We start from the raw sequence: 14,193 nt of genomic DNA on the forward strand, positions 1-14,193 counted from the left end.
TGAATCATTTATTTGACCAACCAACCAATTTGTTTAGAAAATAGGACATTTTAAATATTAAAGAGAAAATTACATAAATTAAAATGTACACGTATTATATTCTAAGTCACGAAAATGGCTTCCAGGACCTCCTTCCAATTCCTCCACCTCCACTTTTGCAAAGGCAAACCACATCAAAGCAGACCAAACAAAAAATCTTTCTGCATCAAATTTAAGTGTTCTGATTTTTAGGGACCTGTTTTATTCTCTTAGTTGGAGTAATTACTTGATACTGTATGTGTATTAGTGGCAGAAAGGGGAGGAACTGTACAGGAAGACTAGCAAATAACCCTTCAAATACAGCAAGTATGCACTAAATTCTTGCATTCACTTAAGAAGCTGTCAAAGGCCAGGCACAGTGGCTCACACCTGTAATCCCAGCACTTTGGGAAGCCAAGGCAGGCAGATCACCTGAGGTTGGGAGTTCAAGACCAGTCTGACCAACATGGAGAAACCACGTCTCTACTAAAAATACAAAACCAAGGCCGGGTGCGGTGGCTCAAGCCTGTAATCCCAGCACTTTGGGAGGCCAAGGCGGGTGGATCATGAGGTCAGGAGATAGAGACCATCCTGGCTAACATGGTAAAACCCCATTTCTACTAAAAATACAAAAAAAAAAAAAAAAATAGCCAGGCACGGTGGCAGGCGCCTGTAGTCCCAGCTACTCAGGAGGCTCAGGCAGGAGAATGATGTGAACCTAGGAGGCGGAGCTTGCAGTGAGCCGAGATCGCACCACTGCACTCCAGCCTGGGCGACAGAGCGAGACTCTGTCTCAAAAACAAAAACAAACAAACAAACAAAAATACAAAATTATCTGGGCCTGGTGGCGCATGCCTGTAATACCAGCTACTTGGGAGGCTGAGGCAGGAGAATCACTTGAACCCGGGAGGCAGAGGTTGTGGTGAGCCGAGATCGCACCATTGCACTCCAGTCTGGGCAACAAGGGCGAAACTCCGTTTCAAAAAAAGAAGCTGCTAAAAGTGGTTAACACTATTTTCATTTTCATACACATTAACCACAAAGCCAGAATGGTTTGTAAACACACCCACTGATACTAAACTTGGTCTTTAGCACAACTGATTGACTGCAAACCATCAGTACACAAAGACCTCACTGTGTAAAGACAATGTATGGCATATTATCTGAGGTATGGTTAATAATTTAGTGACATAAAAGGAACCTCCATCACTTCTTTATTTCATAAAGAACCAGCAAGTAAACAGCAATTTCAACAGTCCATTACTGCTATAATTGTCAACCAGGAAGACTCCTGGTCCCTCTTGTCTTTCATCACTTTCTACTTCCCATGAAGTCAGAAAGGGAGCAAAAAAAAATGTTTCCCCCTCAAAGGACGTAATATGCTAATCTAAGAGTACTTCTCAAGTCAGTGGTTAATCCATGCACTCATATGGCTACAGTCATCAACGTGTAATTTCCATGACAGACCTTACTTCATTCCTTTTTGTTCTGTTCCACAGCTATTTATATACCATTATTCCGACAGGTTACAAAACCTAGTGGATCATGTGAGAGAAAACAGAAATCCATCCCTATTCTTGGAAAAACAATCTTAGTTCAGTTTTGTTTTTAAATAAAATGTTTATTATTATATTATAGACTATTTTCTAGAATATAGGAACTTCCGGGCTGGGCGCGGTGGCTCACGCCTGTAATCCCAGCACTTTGGGAGGCCGAGGTGGGCAGATCATGAGGTCAGGAGATCAAGACCATCCTGGCTAACACAGTGAAACCCTGTCTCTACTAAAAATACAAAAAATCAGTCAGGCGTGGTGGCGGGCGCCTGTAGTCCCAGCTACTCGGGAGGCTGAGGCAGGAGAATGGAATGAACCCAGGAGGCAAAGCTTGCAGTGAGCCGAGATCGCACTACTGCACTCCAGCCTGGGCAACAGAGTGAGACTCCATCTCAAAAATAAAAAAAAAAGAATACAGGAACTTCTGATAATCTGAAATATCAACATTTAAGGAAGAGACTTGAGGAAGCTTAGAAGAAGAGTCTTGCAAACTGAAGTCTGATATCATTAAAGCCTGCTTTCTAACTGAAAAGACTCAGCAGTTGTAGGATCTTCTTATTTACTTCCTTTCTCTTAGCAATTGTCAAATACACGGTACATTATTATTAACTGTAGTCACATGCTGTGCAGATCTCCGGAACTTATTTCTCCTAACTGAAACTGTACTCTTTGACCAGTATCTCCCCAACTGATGTAATATTTAACCATGCACACTTACAGTGTTTTGGCTAGAAAATAATCACCATGAAGACTGATGGAATTGCTATTATCCTACCATCACCTAACAAATACCTGAAAAGACAAATCAGGACTACAAGGAATCATCTGAGCAGATGACCTGTTCTTTCCCTTATTCTCCAACAAACTTTTTCCACCTAAATGTTTTTCAATGCTTCAACGTAAGTTGTTAAAAATGAGAAAAGATGCCTTCTCTTAATTTTCAAATTTACTTCATTTAGGAGGTATTCAATGAAACTCTAAGACAACTTGCTTTGTTTTGTGTTTTAGAAAAACCTACTTCCTTTTACCTACTTACCTATGCTTATTTACCTGAAATAATTCAATGTAATTCTCTAAAATATTTTTCCAAGGGTTTACTGAAACAAATAATTTTGTCTCTTACAATAACATACTTAATAGCACCTGAATCAATGAAGAGTTATTTGGGAGTACTTATCTACTGTTACGATTAAGACCAACATCCTTAATGGGCCCAAACAGTCTGGCTGCCCCTGCCCCGCTCTCCAGCCTTGTTTCATACCACCTTCCCAAGCAGAACTGCCCTACTAGCCAGGCTTCCTTCAGTATCTCCAATTTACTTTGGACTCTCCAACCTCCTGGCTTTCTGCATGTGCCATTCTCTCTATTTGGAACATTCTCTTGCCTTTGCTTCCTGCTTCGCTTCCCAGCAACCTCTGCTTCTTCACCCAGTTAACCCCTATTCAACCTCTAGATCTCTCCAAAAATCCCTTCCTTGACCTCCCAGACTAACATTCCCTTCTATACATCCCAGAGCACCACATACTTTTCTTCAATAGCACTTACTGCAGCTGTAAATTATGTTTGTGTGATTACACGAATGACACATTATGATTTCAGAAAATGCTATGAATCATAAATTATGTTCATAACTGTTGATTCTCAAACTCAGAAACAAAATATAGTAGACAAAACTCTCACCTGGGGGCGGTTCAAAGAAGGCTTCCTGCTCCTCCTCGATGGGCTCAGTGTCGTTGTGGGCTGTCCTTTTGTGCATGGCCAGCGTGGAGATCTGCTTGTATGTCTTCCCACAGTGGTTACAGTTGTAAGGTTTGGAATGAGTGTGGACAACATGATGTTTGTATAAACTGGAATATTCTGTAAACCTTTTGTCACACCCAGGAACTGTACAAACATATGGCTTTTCTCCTAAAGAGCAACACCAAAAAAAAGTTCAACTTTTACATATGTAGGCATAAATCATTCCATACCTCCCCCCCAGGGGGTAAAATACCTCTAAAAATAAAGAATTGCCAAATCCCTCCTCATCCCACCATGAGGCAGCACACAAGAAAAGATTCCCTAACTATGGTTTTGACTTGACTCAAAAGGTAGTATGATCCTTAGTGCTGTCTCCATGCATCAACACCAGGTTCTCCTTAATCTCAAGGAATGAGAAAAGGATGGAGATGTTGCCCAGTTTAACTCTAACTTTAATGAAACTGTAATTTATTGTTTCCCATAATTAGATAATCTAGATACTGTTAGTTATACTCTATTAATAATAATAACAAATGCTATTATCGTAACTTATGCAGCTTCCTAAGAATTTTATAAAGATAATAAAAAAGGATTTTCTTTAAAAGTCTATTAAACCTAGTTAGATATGTCAATACATCTAAAAGGACAAACATGATTCATTTAACTTAACCTGACTTCTTGCATCCAATCAAACGCTACTGAGTATTCACCAATAGCAAGCAGGCAATACATAGGGAAGTAAATAATTTTTGTCCCATGAAACAGCTTGAGAACATTATAGGCAGTACATATATTTTTAGAACTTTTTATTACAGAAAATTTCAAATATACACAAAAGTATAGAGAAATAGTACCCCATGTACCAATCATCCAGCTTCAACTATCAATTCATGACCAATATTGTTTCTTATATTTACTACCCATTTCCCCCTTCTTCCTGACCAGGATTATTCTGAAACAGTTGCAGGTAACATTCTTTTTCTTTCAGACTGTATACCTAAAAGATGGGTCCCAGTCTAAAAAATATGTAAACAAAATTAATAATAATTACTTAATATCACAAAATATCTAGACAGTGCTAACATGTGGTGGTGTAGGGACCTAAAACTGAAAGCAAACTGGAACAAATTAACCTAATTGTTTAAATGAATACTTTTAACTACACTGAAGGGGTTGGGGTGGGGGAACAAGTAAATTAATTAAAGTAGCTCATTTACACAGTATTTGACTTATGCCCTCAGTCTTGGGCTCAGTGGTGAGAGTGAGGGGAAGAATTGCAAACAAATATTCAGCTCATTTGCAGTAGGCTTGTTTACTATAGTGGTATGGGTGAAGGGATTCTGAAACTATTTTAGATGGAATAAAAGACTGAGCAAATGAGTAAATATTTCAAATGCTGCTGGAATGGCTCCAGCTGTGGAAAAAGGAGAATACAAATATGGAATGGGGGAAGAAAAAAAAAAAGAACCCTGTGGTGAAATGGAATTGGAGGTATTGGTGTGAACTGAAATTTTTAAAATGTACATATGAAAGTGTGTATACATATGCATGTCCTGGTTTATTCTCATTCGCCACATTCCTTGGGTAACTGCACCTTTCCCAGTGGTTCTAAACACAGTAAACCCACCCAAAAATAAGATATCACACTAATGTATGGTAACATAAGTCTTACACATAAAGTAATTGGCGATTGCTTCCTGTCCTCTGCCCAGTTCCCATTCTCAAAGCAGGTAGGTTAATGTTCTTATTTTGGTGGATGGTTGCTGAGATGTGGTGAGGGCAAGACAAAGGGCAGCCAATTTCAACTTGGAAAAATCAGCCCAATTGATATTTAGGCTAGAGCAGAAACTGCCACTAGGTGGCACCAAACCACAGCCAACAGGTGAATGGATTTGGATTGAGCTTTTGAGCTCCCTTACTGGCTAGTTACATAGCCTCACCTGGGCCATCTGACGAGCCTTGCAAAGAAAAAAAAAAAAAAAAAAAAAAAAAAGGACTGCATTTCACAGGTCTGAATCTTTACTCTACTGGATATTGTGACCAGTTATTGTAGCAGTTACCTGACCATTAGCCAATCTTTTCTTCCAGCCCAGACCAACCTCTTAGGTCAGACCAACATTTATAACTGCATACTCTCTCTACTTCAATTATTCTCAAACAGTCTACTAAAAGACCTGGAGAGCTTTTAATATACCCTGATGCCTGGGTCTCACCCCAGTACAATTATGTCAGAATCTTTGCAGACAGGATCTGGGCAATCAGTCTATTTTAAAGAGATACATCCAATATGCAGACTCATTTGAGAGCACTGCTCTACCTAAATGTTCCAAAGACATCAGTGTGGCCAAACTTAATGTAGGCATCTCTCTTATTGAATGCTAATTTGCCCATAAAATGTGTTGAATGGCTAGCTTTCAGATAATTAGTCTGTATTCCATTGCTTTTTTCTTTTCTTTTTGAGACAGTCTCGCTCTGTCACCCAGGCTAGAGTGCAATGGTGTGATCTCGACTCACTGCAACCTCCACCTCCCGGATTCAAGTGATTATCCTGCCTCAGCCTCCTGAGTAGCTGGGATTACAGGCAGCTGCCACCACACCCAGCTAACTTTTGTATTTTTTGGTAGAGAAGTGGTTTCGCCATGTTGGCCAGGCTGGTTTTGAACTCCTGACCTCAAGTGATCCACCCACCTTGGCCTCCCAAGTGCTGGGATTACAGGTGTGAGCCACCACCCCGGCCATAATTATTTAACAGTAAGTGAACTCATTCGTAGGTACATGTTTATGTATAGCACACAAAAATTGCGTATCAGGGCTGGGCGTGGTGGCTCACCTGAGGTCAGGAGTTCAAGATCAGCTGGGCCAACATGGTGAAACTCTGTCTCTACTAAAAATACAAAAATTAGCTCGGCGTGGTGACATGCGCCTGTAATCCCAGCTACTCGGGAGGCTGAGGCCAGAGAATCGCTTGAACCCAGGAGGCAGAGGTTGCAGTGAGCTGAGGTCATGACACTGCACTCCAGCCTGAGCGACAGAGCGAAACTCCATCTCAAAAAAAAAGTCTTTTGGCCAGGCATGGTGGCTCACGCCTGTAATCCTAGCACTTTGGGAGGCCAAGGTGGGTGGATCACAAGGTCAGGAGATGGAGACCATCCTGGCCAACATGGTAAAATCCTGTCTCTACTAAGAATACAAAAATTAGCTGGGCGTGGTGGTATGTGCCTGTAGTCCCAGCTACTCAGGAGGCTGAGGCAGGAGAATCACTTGAACCCAGGAGGCGGAGGTTGCAGTGAGCCTAGATTGTGCCATTGCACTCCAGCCTGGGTGACAGGTCTTAAAAAAAAAAAAACGAAAGTCTTTTAATTTTGAATTAACACAAGTTTACTCTTAATACCAGTAATAAAACAATATATTAGAATTTTTCTTATAAAACTAATGCATATCCTGCCTTACTCTCACATTTGCCTTTCCATTCTCACCCACCAAAAAAAATCCATACAATGGAGCATTAAAATTAAAAGCTTCTATACTGCAAATAATATCATCAAGAGAATAAAAAAACCAGCCACAGAATGGAAGAAAATATCTGTAACTCATATATCTAATAAGAGACTTGGATCCAGAATTAAAGTTATACAACTCAGTAATAAAGACACAACCCAATTTTAAAAATGGGCAAAGGATTTGAATAGACATTTCTCCACAGAAGATATACACATGGCTAATAAATACATAAAAAGATGCTTTGGCCAGGTGCGGTGGCTCACACCTGTAATCCCAGCACTTTGGGAGGCTGAGGTGGGAGGATCACAAGGTCAGGAGTTTGAGACTAGCCTGGCCAACATGGTGAAACCCTATCTCTATTAAAAATACAAAAATTAGCTAGGTGTGGTGGCAGATGTCTGTAATCCCAGCTACTCGTGGGGGCTGAGGCAGAAGAACTGCTTGAACCTGGGAGGCGGAAGTTGCAGCAGGCCGAGATTGCACCACTGCACTCCAGCCTGAGTGACATAGCAAGACTCCGTCTCAAAAAAAAAAAAAAAAAAAAAAAAGGCCAGGCGTGGTGGCTCATGCCTGTGATCCCACCACTTTGAGAGGCCGAGGCAGGTGAATCACCTGAGGTCAGAAGTTTGAGACCGGCCTGGCCAACATGGTGAAACCCTGTCTCTACTAAAAATACAAAAATTAGCTGGGTGTGGTGGCACACACCTGTAGTCCCAGCTTCTCAGGAGGCTGAAACAGGATCAATCAATCGCTTGAACCCGGCAGGCGGAGGCTGCAGTGAGCCGAGATCACACCACTACACTCCAGCCTGGGCGAGACAAAGCGCGACTCCGTCTCAAAAAAAAAAGCTTCACATCATTAGCCATCAGAAAAATGCAAATCAAAAGTCGGAATGAGATACCAATTCACACCTACTAAGATGGCTATAATAAAAAAAGACAGATAATAACAACTGTTTGCTGGGATGTGGAGAAACTGGAACCCTCATCCATTGCTGATAAGACTGTAAAATGGTGCAGCCACTTGGGAGAACAGTTTGGAAGTTCCTAAAATGTTAAGCATGGAGTTACCATATGACCCAGCAAGTCCACTCCTAAGTACACATCCAAGAGAAAAGAAAACATGTCCACATAAAAACTTGTACATGAATGTTCATTGCATATAAGGAATACATATGACATATGTAATCTATTATTATTCTTAATAGCCAGAAAGTGAAAACAACTGGTGAATAAATAAACAAAATGTAGTACATCCATATAATGAAATACTATTCAGTTACCGAAAAAGGAAAGAATTTAAAAGATGCTACAACATGGCTGAACTTCAAAAACATTATGCAGGCTAGGAACAGTGGCTCATGTCTGTAATCCCAGCACTTGGGAGGCCGAGGCAGGTGGATCACGAGGTCAGGAGATCAAGACCATCCTGGCTAACACAGTGAAACCTCGTCTCTACTAAAAAATACAAAAAATTAGCCAGGCATGGTGGCAGGTACCTGTAGTCCCAGCTACTTGGGAGGCTGAGGCAGGAGAATGGTGTGAACCCAGGAGGCGGAGCTTGCAGTGAGCCGAGATCGCGCCACTGCACTCCATTATGCAAAGAGAACGAAGTCAGACAAAAACCTCCCACATATTGCATGATTTCATTTATATGAAAAAATCCAGAATGGGCAAACCCATAGGAGGGAAAGTAGATTCGTGATTGCTTACACCTGGGGGGTGGGGTGGGGAAAGGACTGCTTCTGAGTATGGAATTTCTTTTAGGGGAAATGAAAATATTCTAAAATTGAATTGTGGTGATGGTTGCACAACCTTGTGAATATACTAAAAAACACTGAAACACATACTTTTTTTTTTTTGAGATGGAGTCTCGCTCTCGCTCAGGCTGGAGTGCAGTGGTGCGATCTCAATTCACTGCAAGCTCTGCCTCCGGGGTTCATGCTGTTCTCCTGCCTCAGCCTCCGGAGTAGCTGGGACTATAGGCACCCGCCACCAAGCCTGGCTAATTTTTTGTATTTTTAGTAGACACGGGGTTTCACCATGTTAGCCAAGGATGATCTCAATATCCTGATCTCGTGACCCGCTCGCCTTGGTCTCCCAAAGTGCTGGGATTACAGGCGTGAGCCACCGCGCCTGGCCCATACACTTTAAATGAATGAATTGTATAGTATGTGAATTATATTTCAATAAAGCAGTTTACCAAAAAAAAAAAAAAAAAAAAAAAAAAAAGAATATGGCCGGGCGCGGTGGCTCACACCCGGATTCCCAGCACTTTGGGAGGCCGAGGCAGGCAGATCACCTGAGGTCGGAAGTTTGAGACTAGCCTGACCAACATGGAGAAACCCCGTCTCTACTAAAAATACAAAATTAACCAGGCATGGTGGCACATGCCTGTAATCCCAGCTACTAGGGAGGCTGAGGCAGGAGAATCACTTGAACCTGGGAGGCAGAGGTTGCAGTGAGCCGAGATCGCGCCATTGCACTCCAGCCTGGGCAACAAGAGCGAAACTCCATCTCAAAAAAAAAAAAAAAAAAAGAATATATCCATAGACCACTCCTCCCCCTCACAAGCTTCACACACAAAGTCCAGTTTAAGAAGTACCTTAACTATGACAGCACAACACACAAGGCCTCTGGCTACCTCTCAGAATTCACCTTGTACAAATCTTCTACATGTACTTAATGCTCCTGTCATATGGAACCACTGAGTATGATGCTTTTTCATACCTTTGTGCCCTTCCCCATGACATTTCCCCTGCCAGGAATACCCTTCTCTCTTATGTGGCAAACTTCAGGATTGAGTCTGTATGCCAAATTTCCCCCCAGAAAGCCTTCGCAAAATGCTTCTCCTATTCCTGCAGAAGTGACTGCTCCCCTCTCTGCTCCCACAGCATCTTGTCCATATAATGGGAGACACTGCAGCAACTGTATGTCTACTATCTCTTCCCAAGTAGCCTGCCCTTGACAATGTCTTATCTCTCTTTCTATGTTTGATGCCTGGCAGGAGATACTCAATAACTGTTTGTTGAATAAATGAATGTATGACTGTTAAGGTGAAACTTTTTCAAGTTGCTTAATCTCTTTCCACCATGCCAAGTGATAGAAAGGAGGGAAGAGATTAGTTGGAAATGGTTTCTGGAAAAGGCAGGAGTTAAACTGAGCCTTGAAAGATAAAAGATCAAAAGATCAGAGATTGTTACCTGTGTGTATCCTCACATGGTTTTTATAATTTGTTGCACTGGCAAATGCCCTCCCACATCCTGGCTCTGTGCAGTAATAAGGTCTTTCTCCTGTGTGTGTCCTAACGTGCACTTTTCTGATATTTGATGTCGTAAAGGACCGACCGCAGCCTTCGAAGGGACACTTAAAGGGCCTTTCTCCTGCAAATATAAAGGGTAATACATTAAATGGTGCAAAAATATATAGAAGATTGAAATGTCTTATCCTTCAATCCTGCCTAGGATTATGCTCAAGACTCTAGTCTTCTTGTGCTGAGCTTCCCTTTCAGACATTTTTTTGGGGGGGTTGGGGAAACAGCATCTTCCACTCCAAACTTAAATTTACATAAGAAACTGGGAATGGTATTCAAAACTAATCACTGATACATAGCTCTCCAAGACGGAGTCATCCAGGTAGGCAAAAAATGAGCTGAGAAAAGCAGAGAGAAAAACATAAGAAATATAAAAGAAAAGTACAGTCAGGAACATGAATTAAATTAGAACAAACCCAGAATTCCCTAAAAGCTTGTATCCTACTTGATTTATTCTACAATATCTTGCAGGAAAATAATTTTTGCTCTCTTTAAAAATATGGTGTTTTGACCAGCCTGGCCAACATGGTGAAACCCTGTCTCTATTAAAAATACAAAAAATTAGCCGGGCGTGGTGCCGGGCGCCCGTAATCCCAGCTACTCAAGACGCTGAGGCAGCAGAATCGCTTGAACTCAAGAGGCGGAGGTTGCAGCGAGCCGAGATTGCACCATTGCACTCCAGCCTCAGCGACAGAGTGAGATTCCGTCTCAAGAGAAAAAAAAAATGGTGTTTTAACTAATGTTCAACAAGATAATGCCTAATATTAACTGTGTCAGGAAAGAGTAGGTGTTCAATACATACTTGTGTTATTGAACAACAACAAAAAAAAATCTAGTGCCTAGCACATATGTCAAAAATACCTGCTGGGACATACTACTACCACTACCCTCATAATCTAAGCTTATAAAAAGTCTGGCCAGGCACAGTAGCACATGCCTGTAATCCCAGCACTTTGAGAGGCTAAGGCAGGTGGATCACTTGAGCTCAGGAGTTCAAGACCAGCCTGGGCAACATGGCGAAACTCCATCTCTACAAAAAAAATACAAAAAATTAGCTGGGTGTGGTGGTGCACACTGGTAAGTCCCAGCTACTCGGGAGGGTGAGATGGGGGGATCACAGGAGCACAAGAGGTCAAGGCTGTAGTGAGCTGTGACTGTGCCACTGCACACCAGCCTGGGCACTGAAGTGAGACACTGTCTCAAAAAAAAAAAAAAAAAAATCTGCTTTACCAATTATGTTTCTTTCCTTCATATTTGCTTTATACAGTCTTGGAATACGAAAGGCCTTTAAACTGTCAAGCAAGAAGTAGCCTTTGCTTTTGATTCTCATGTACCCTTTTCTAGGATGAGCTCGAATTAGGCAAACAACTTCTGGGGAAGGGGAAAAAAAATCTCTCTTTATGTAGACAGATACAGATATTTATCAATATATAGTAAGTTTGTTAAATTTTTTAAGAGACGAGTCTCACTATGTTGCTCAGGCTGGAATGCAGTGGCTCTTCACAGGCACGATGGTTGCACACTGCAGCCTTGAACTCCTGCCCTCAAGCAATCCTCACACCTCAGCCTCCTGGATAACTGGGACCACAGGCACATGCCACCACGCCTGGCTAGTCTGTTGTTTTTCTTTTGGTCAAATGAAATTATGATTTCTCTATTGGTGGAAACCATTCCAAAAGATTTCTCCCCTTAAGTATGAAATCATTTTAAAAGGAGCAGGAATCTTTGATCCTATCTTTAGTAAGTTTTATTCATTATGTCAGCCTAAGGAGAACAAAGAGTTTATCTTGGGCAAGTCTTTTCTCTTGGATCTAGATGACCTCTAAAGTCTTCCCAGCTCTGACATGCTATGACAGGGAATCAACTGTTCTAGGATAATTTTCACTGTATTAGTACTCTGATTCTGTAACATCCTGCTTTGTTTTTGCACTGTAATCTTCTGTATTTGTTACAGAAGTCCCTATGCCCCTTACTCAATCCCACACTATACCAATGAAAATATCATGATTTTAAAGCTGTTATGTGAACATGTGGTTTGACAAATAAATACTATGAAATAAATCACAATTCTGATGTTTTTTAATCAATATTTATAAAACTAGATTATTGGTTTGATATAGCTTTTATATAACAAATTGGTTTTATTTCCAAATTCAAGTAGAATTTATGGGAGCTTGGAAATACTCGCCTCTGATACAATAAATAAAAAGTGCATGAATGAGATGGAAGTAGAGACCTACAGCTCTGTTCCTCAATGTTGTAAAGTAAAGCCAATTTGGAGTCATAGTTGAGCTGCAGGTTAAACATTAATAGCTGCAAGAATCCTACATGGAAATTAGCTAAATTATTTCAGATATTTCCACACATGGGGACACAGTTATCACACCATGTTTAAAACATCTATACTAAAATCCCAAACTAAATTATCTTAATGCTGTATTATTTAGTCAACAGCTTATAATAGCATCTCTTATCAACAGCTGCTGAACTTTTTTTTAGCTCCAATCCAAAGCAAATATTTATCTTATTAATACCAACTCCACAAGTAATCAAATATAAGGAGGAGAGGAGATGGTCGGGGAGATAAGAATAAAGTACTATTTAGGAAAAGAAGATAAAATTTAAAGAGAAGGAGAAATGATCACAAAAAGTAATGAATCTTTCTTTCTGTGGGCCTGTTGGGGTTCAGACACTTTCTTTAGCAGCTACTTAATGCAGGAGAAACAACTGGGTGCCTTAGGTTCTGTCTCAGCTCGGCTACTGATTAGATGTGTAATCCTAGGTAAATAAACTTGTTGCCCAGACAACTAAAACCTGACATTGCTCGTGGTCTAGGGCCACTGTTAATCTTTTCTGGGACATGGACCCTTCTGAGAATCTAACAGAGCTATGGGCCCTCACCCTGAAAAGCAGCAGACATGCACAAACAGCAAGTCATATGGAATTTCAGGGTTTTTTTTAGAAGCCCTTGATATTGACTTCCTGAAACTTTCAGAGACTCCTTCCTCAAGTCCCATCCCTGCAGATTAAGAATTCTTGGCCTAGGCCGGGCGCGGTGGCTCACGCCTGTAATCCCAGCACTTTGGGAGGCAGAGGCGGGCAGATCACCAGGTCAGGAGATTGAGACCATCCTCGCTAACACAGTGAAACCCCGTCTCTACTAAAAATACAAAAAATTAGCCGGGCGTGGTGGTGGGTGCCTGTAGTCCCAGCTACTCGGGAGGCTGAGGCAGGAGAATGGCGTGAACCCGGGAGGCGGAGCTTGCAGTGAGCAGAGATTGCACCACTGCACTCCAGGCTGGGCGACAGAGCAAGACTCCGTCTCAAAAAAAAAAAAAAAAAAAAAAGATTTCGACACTCTGTTTCCACTAGTACCTGTATGAGTTCTGATGTGTTTCTGAAGATCTCCTGAAGTTTTGAAAGATTTAGTACAATTATCTTCCGAACACCGATATGGCTTTTCTCCTGTATGAGTTCTGACGTGACTTTTTAATCCATAACCTTTAAGAAAAAATTAAAAGAAATTTAATTACACAATACTCCTCTAAACATGCACACTGAGATTAAGCTACTGAAAAATATAGTCAATACCAAGTATAAAATATTAGGCAAATACACAGAATAACTATTTAAAATGTACAAAAGGGCTGGGCACGGTGGCTCACGCCTGTACCCCCAGCACTTTGGAAGGCCAAGGCGGGCAGATCACCTGAAGTCAGGAGTTCGAGCCCAGCCTGGCCAACATGGTGAAACCTCATCTCTACTAAAAATACAAAAAATTATCTGGGTGTAGTGGTGCACGCCTGTAGTCCCAGCTACTCAGGAGGCTGAGACAGGAGAATCGACTGAACCCAGAAGCGGAGGTTGCAGGGAGCCGAGATCACGCCACTGCACTCCAGGCTGGGCGACAGAGTGAGATTCTGTCTCAAAAACAAACAAAAAAATGTACAAAAGTATCATAGCTCAGGACTGCCATGCTGAAAATTCAATAGTTTCATTTCTGTCTAAAAGAGGTTGTGTGTTTCTTTTCTAAAGTGCCTCAGTTTTATCAGCTGTTCTCATACCCCAA

The 14,193-nt window shown here is 41.4% G+C and overlaps 1 protein-coding gene across 12 annotated transcripts in view; it reads right to left on the minus strand.

Moving 5' to 3' along the window:
• Nucleotides 1-14,193, minus strand: part of ZNF143 (zinc finger protein 143) — a 66,297-nt gene that overhangs the window by 15,011 nt on the left and 37,093 nt on the right. For all 12 annotated transcript variants that reach the window (XM_054524684.2, XM_063711255.1, XM_063711256.1 and 9 more), the window contains 3 exons: nucleotides 13,500-13,625; nucleotides 10,015-10,194; nucleotides 3,252-3,479 (listed from right to left, as the gene is read on the minus strand). In XM_054524684.2, coding sequence (XP_054380659.1) covers nucleotides 3,252-3,479; nucleotides 10,015-10,194; nucleotides 13,500-13,625 — 534 coding nt within the window. The remainder of the gene's footprint in view (nucleotides 1-3,251; nucleotides 3,480-10,014; nucleotides 10,195-13,499; nucleotides 13,626-14,193) is intronic.

The sequence above is a fragment of the Pongo abelii genome, chromosome 9 (genome assembly GCF_028885655.2).
Source record: "Pongo abelii isolate AG06213 chromosome 9, NHGRI_mPonAbe1-v2.0_pri, whole genome shotgun sequence".
In the NCBI taxonomy this organism is placed as follows: Eukaryota; Metazoa; Chordata; class Mammalia; order Primates; family Hominidae; genus Pongo; species Pongo abelii.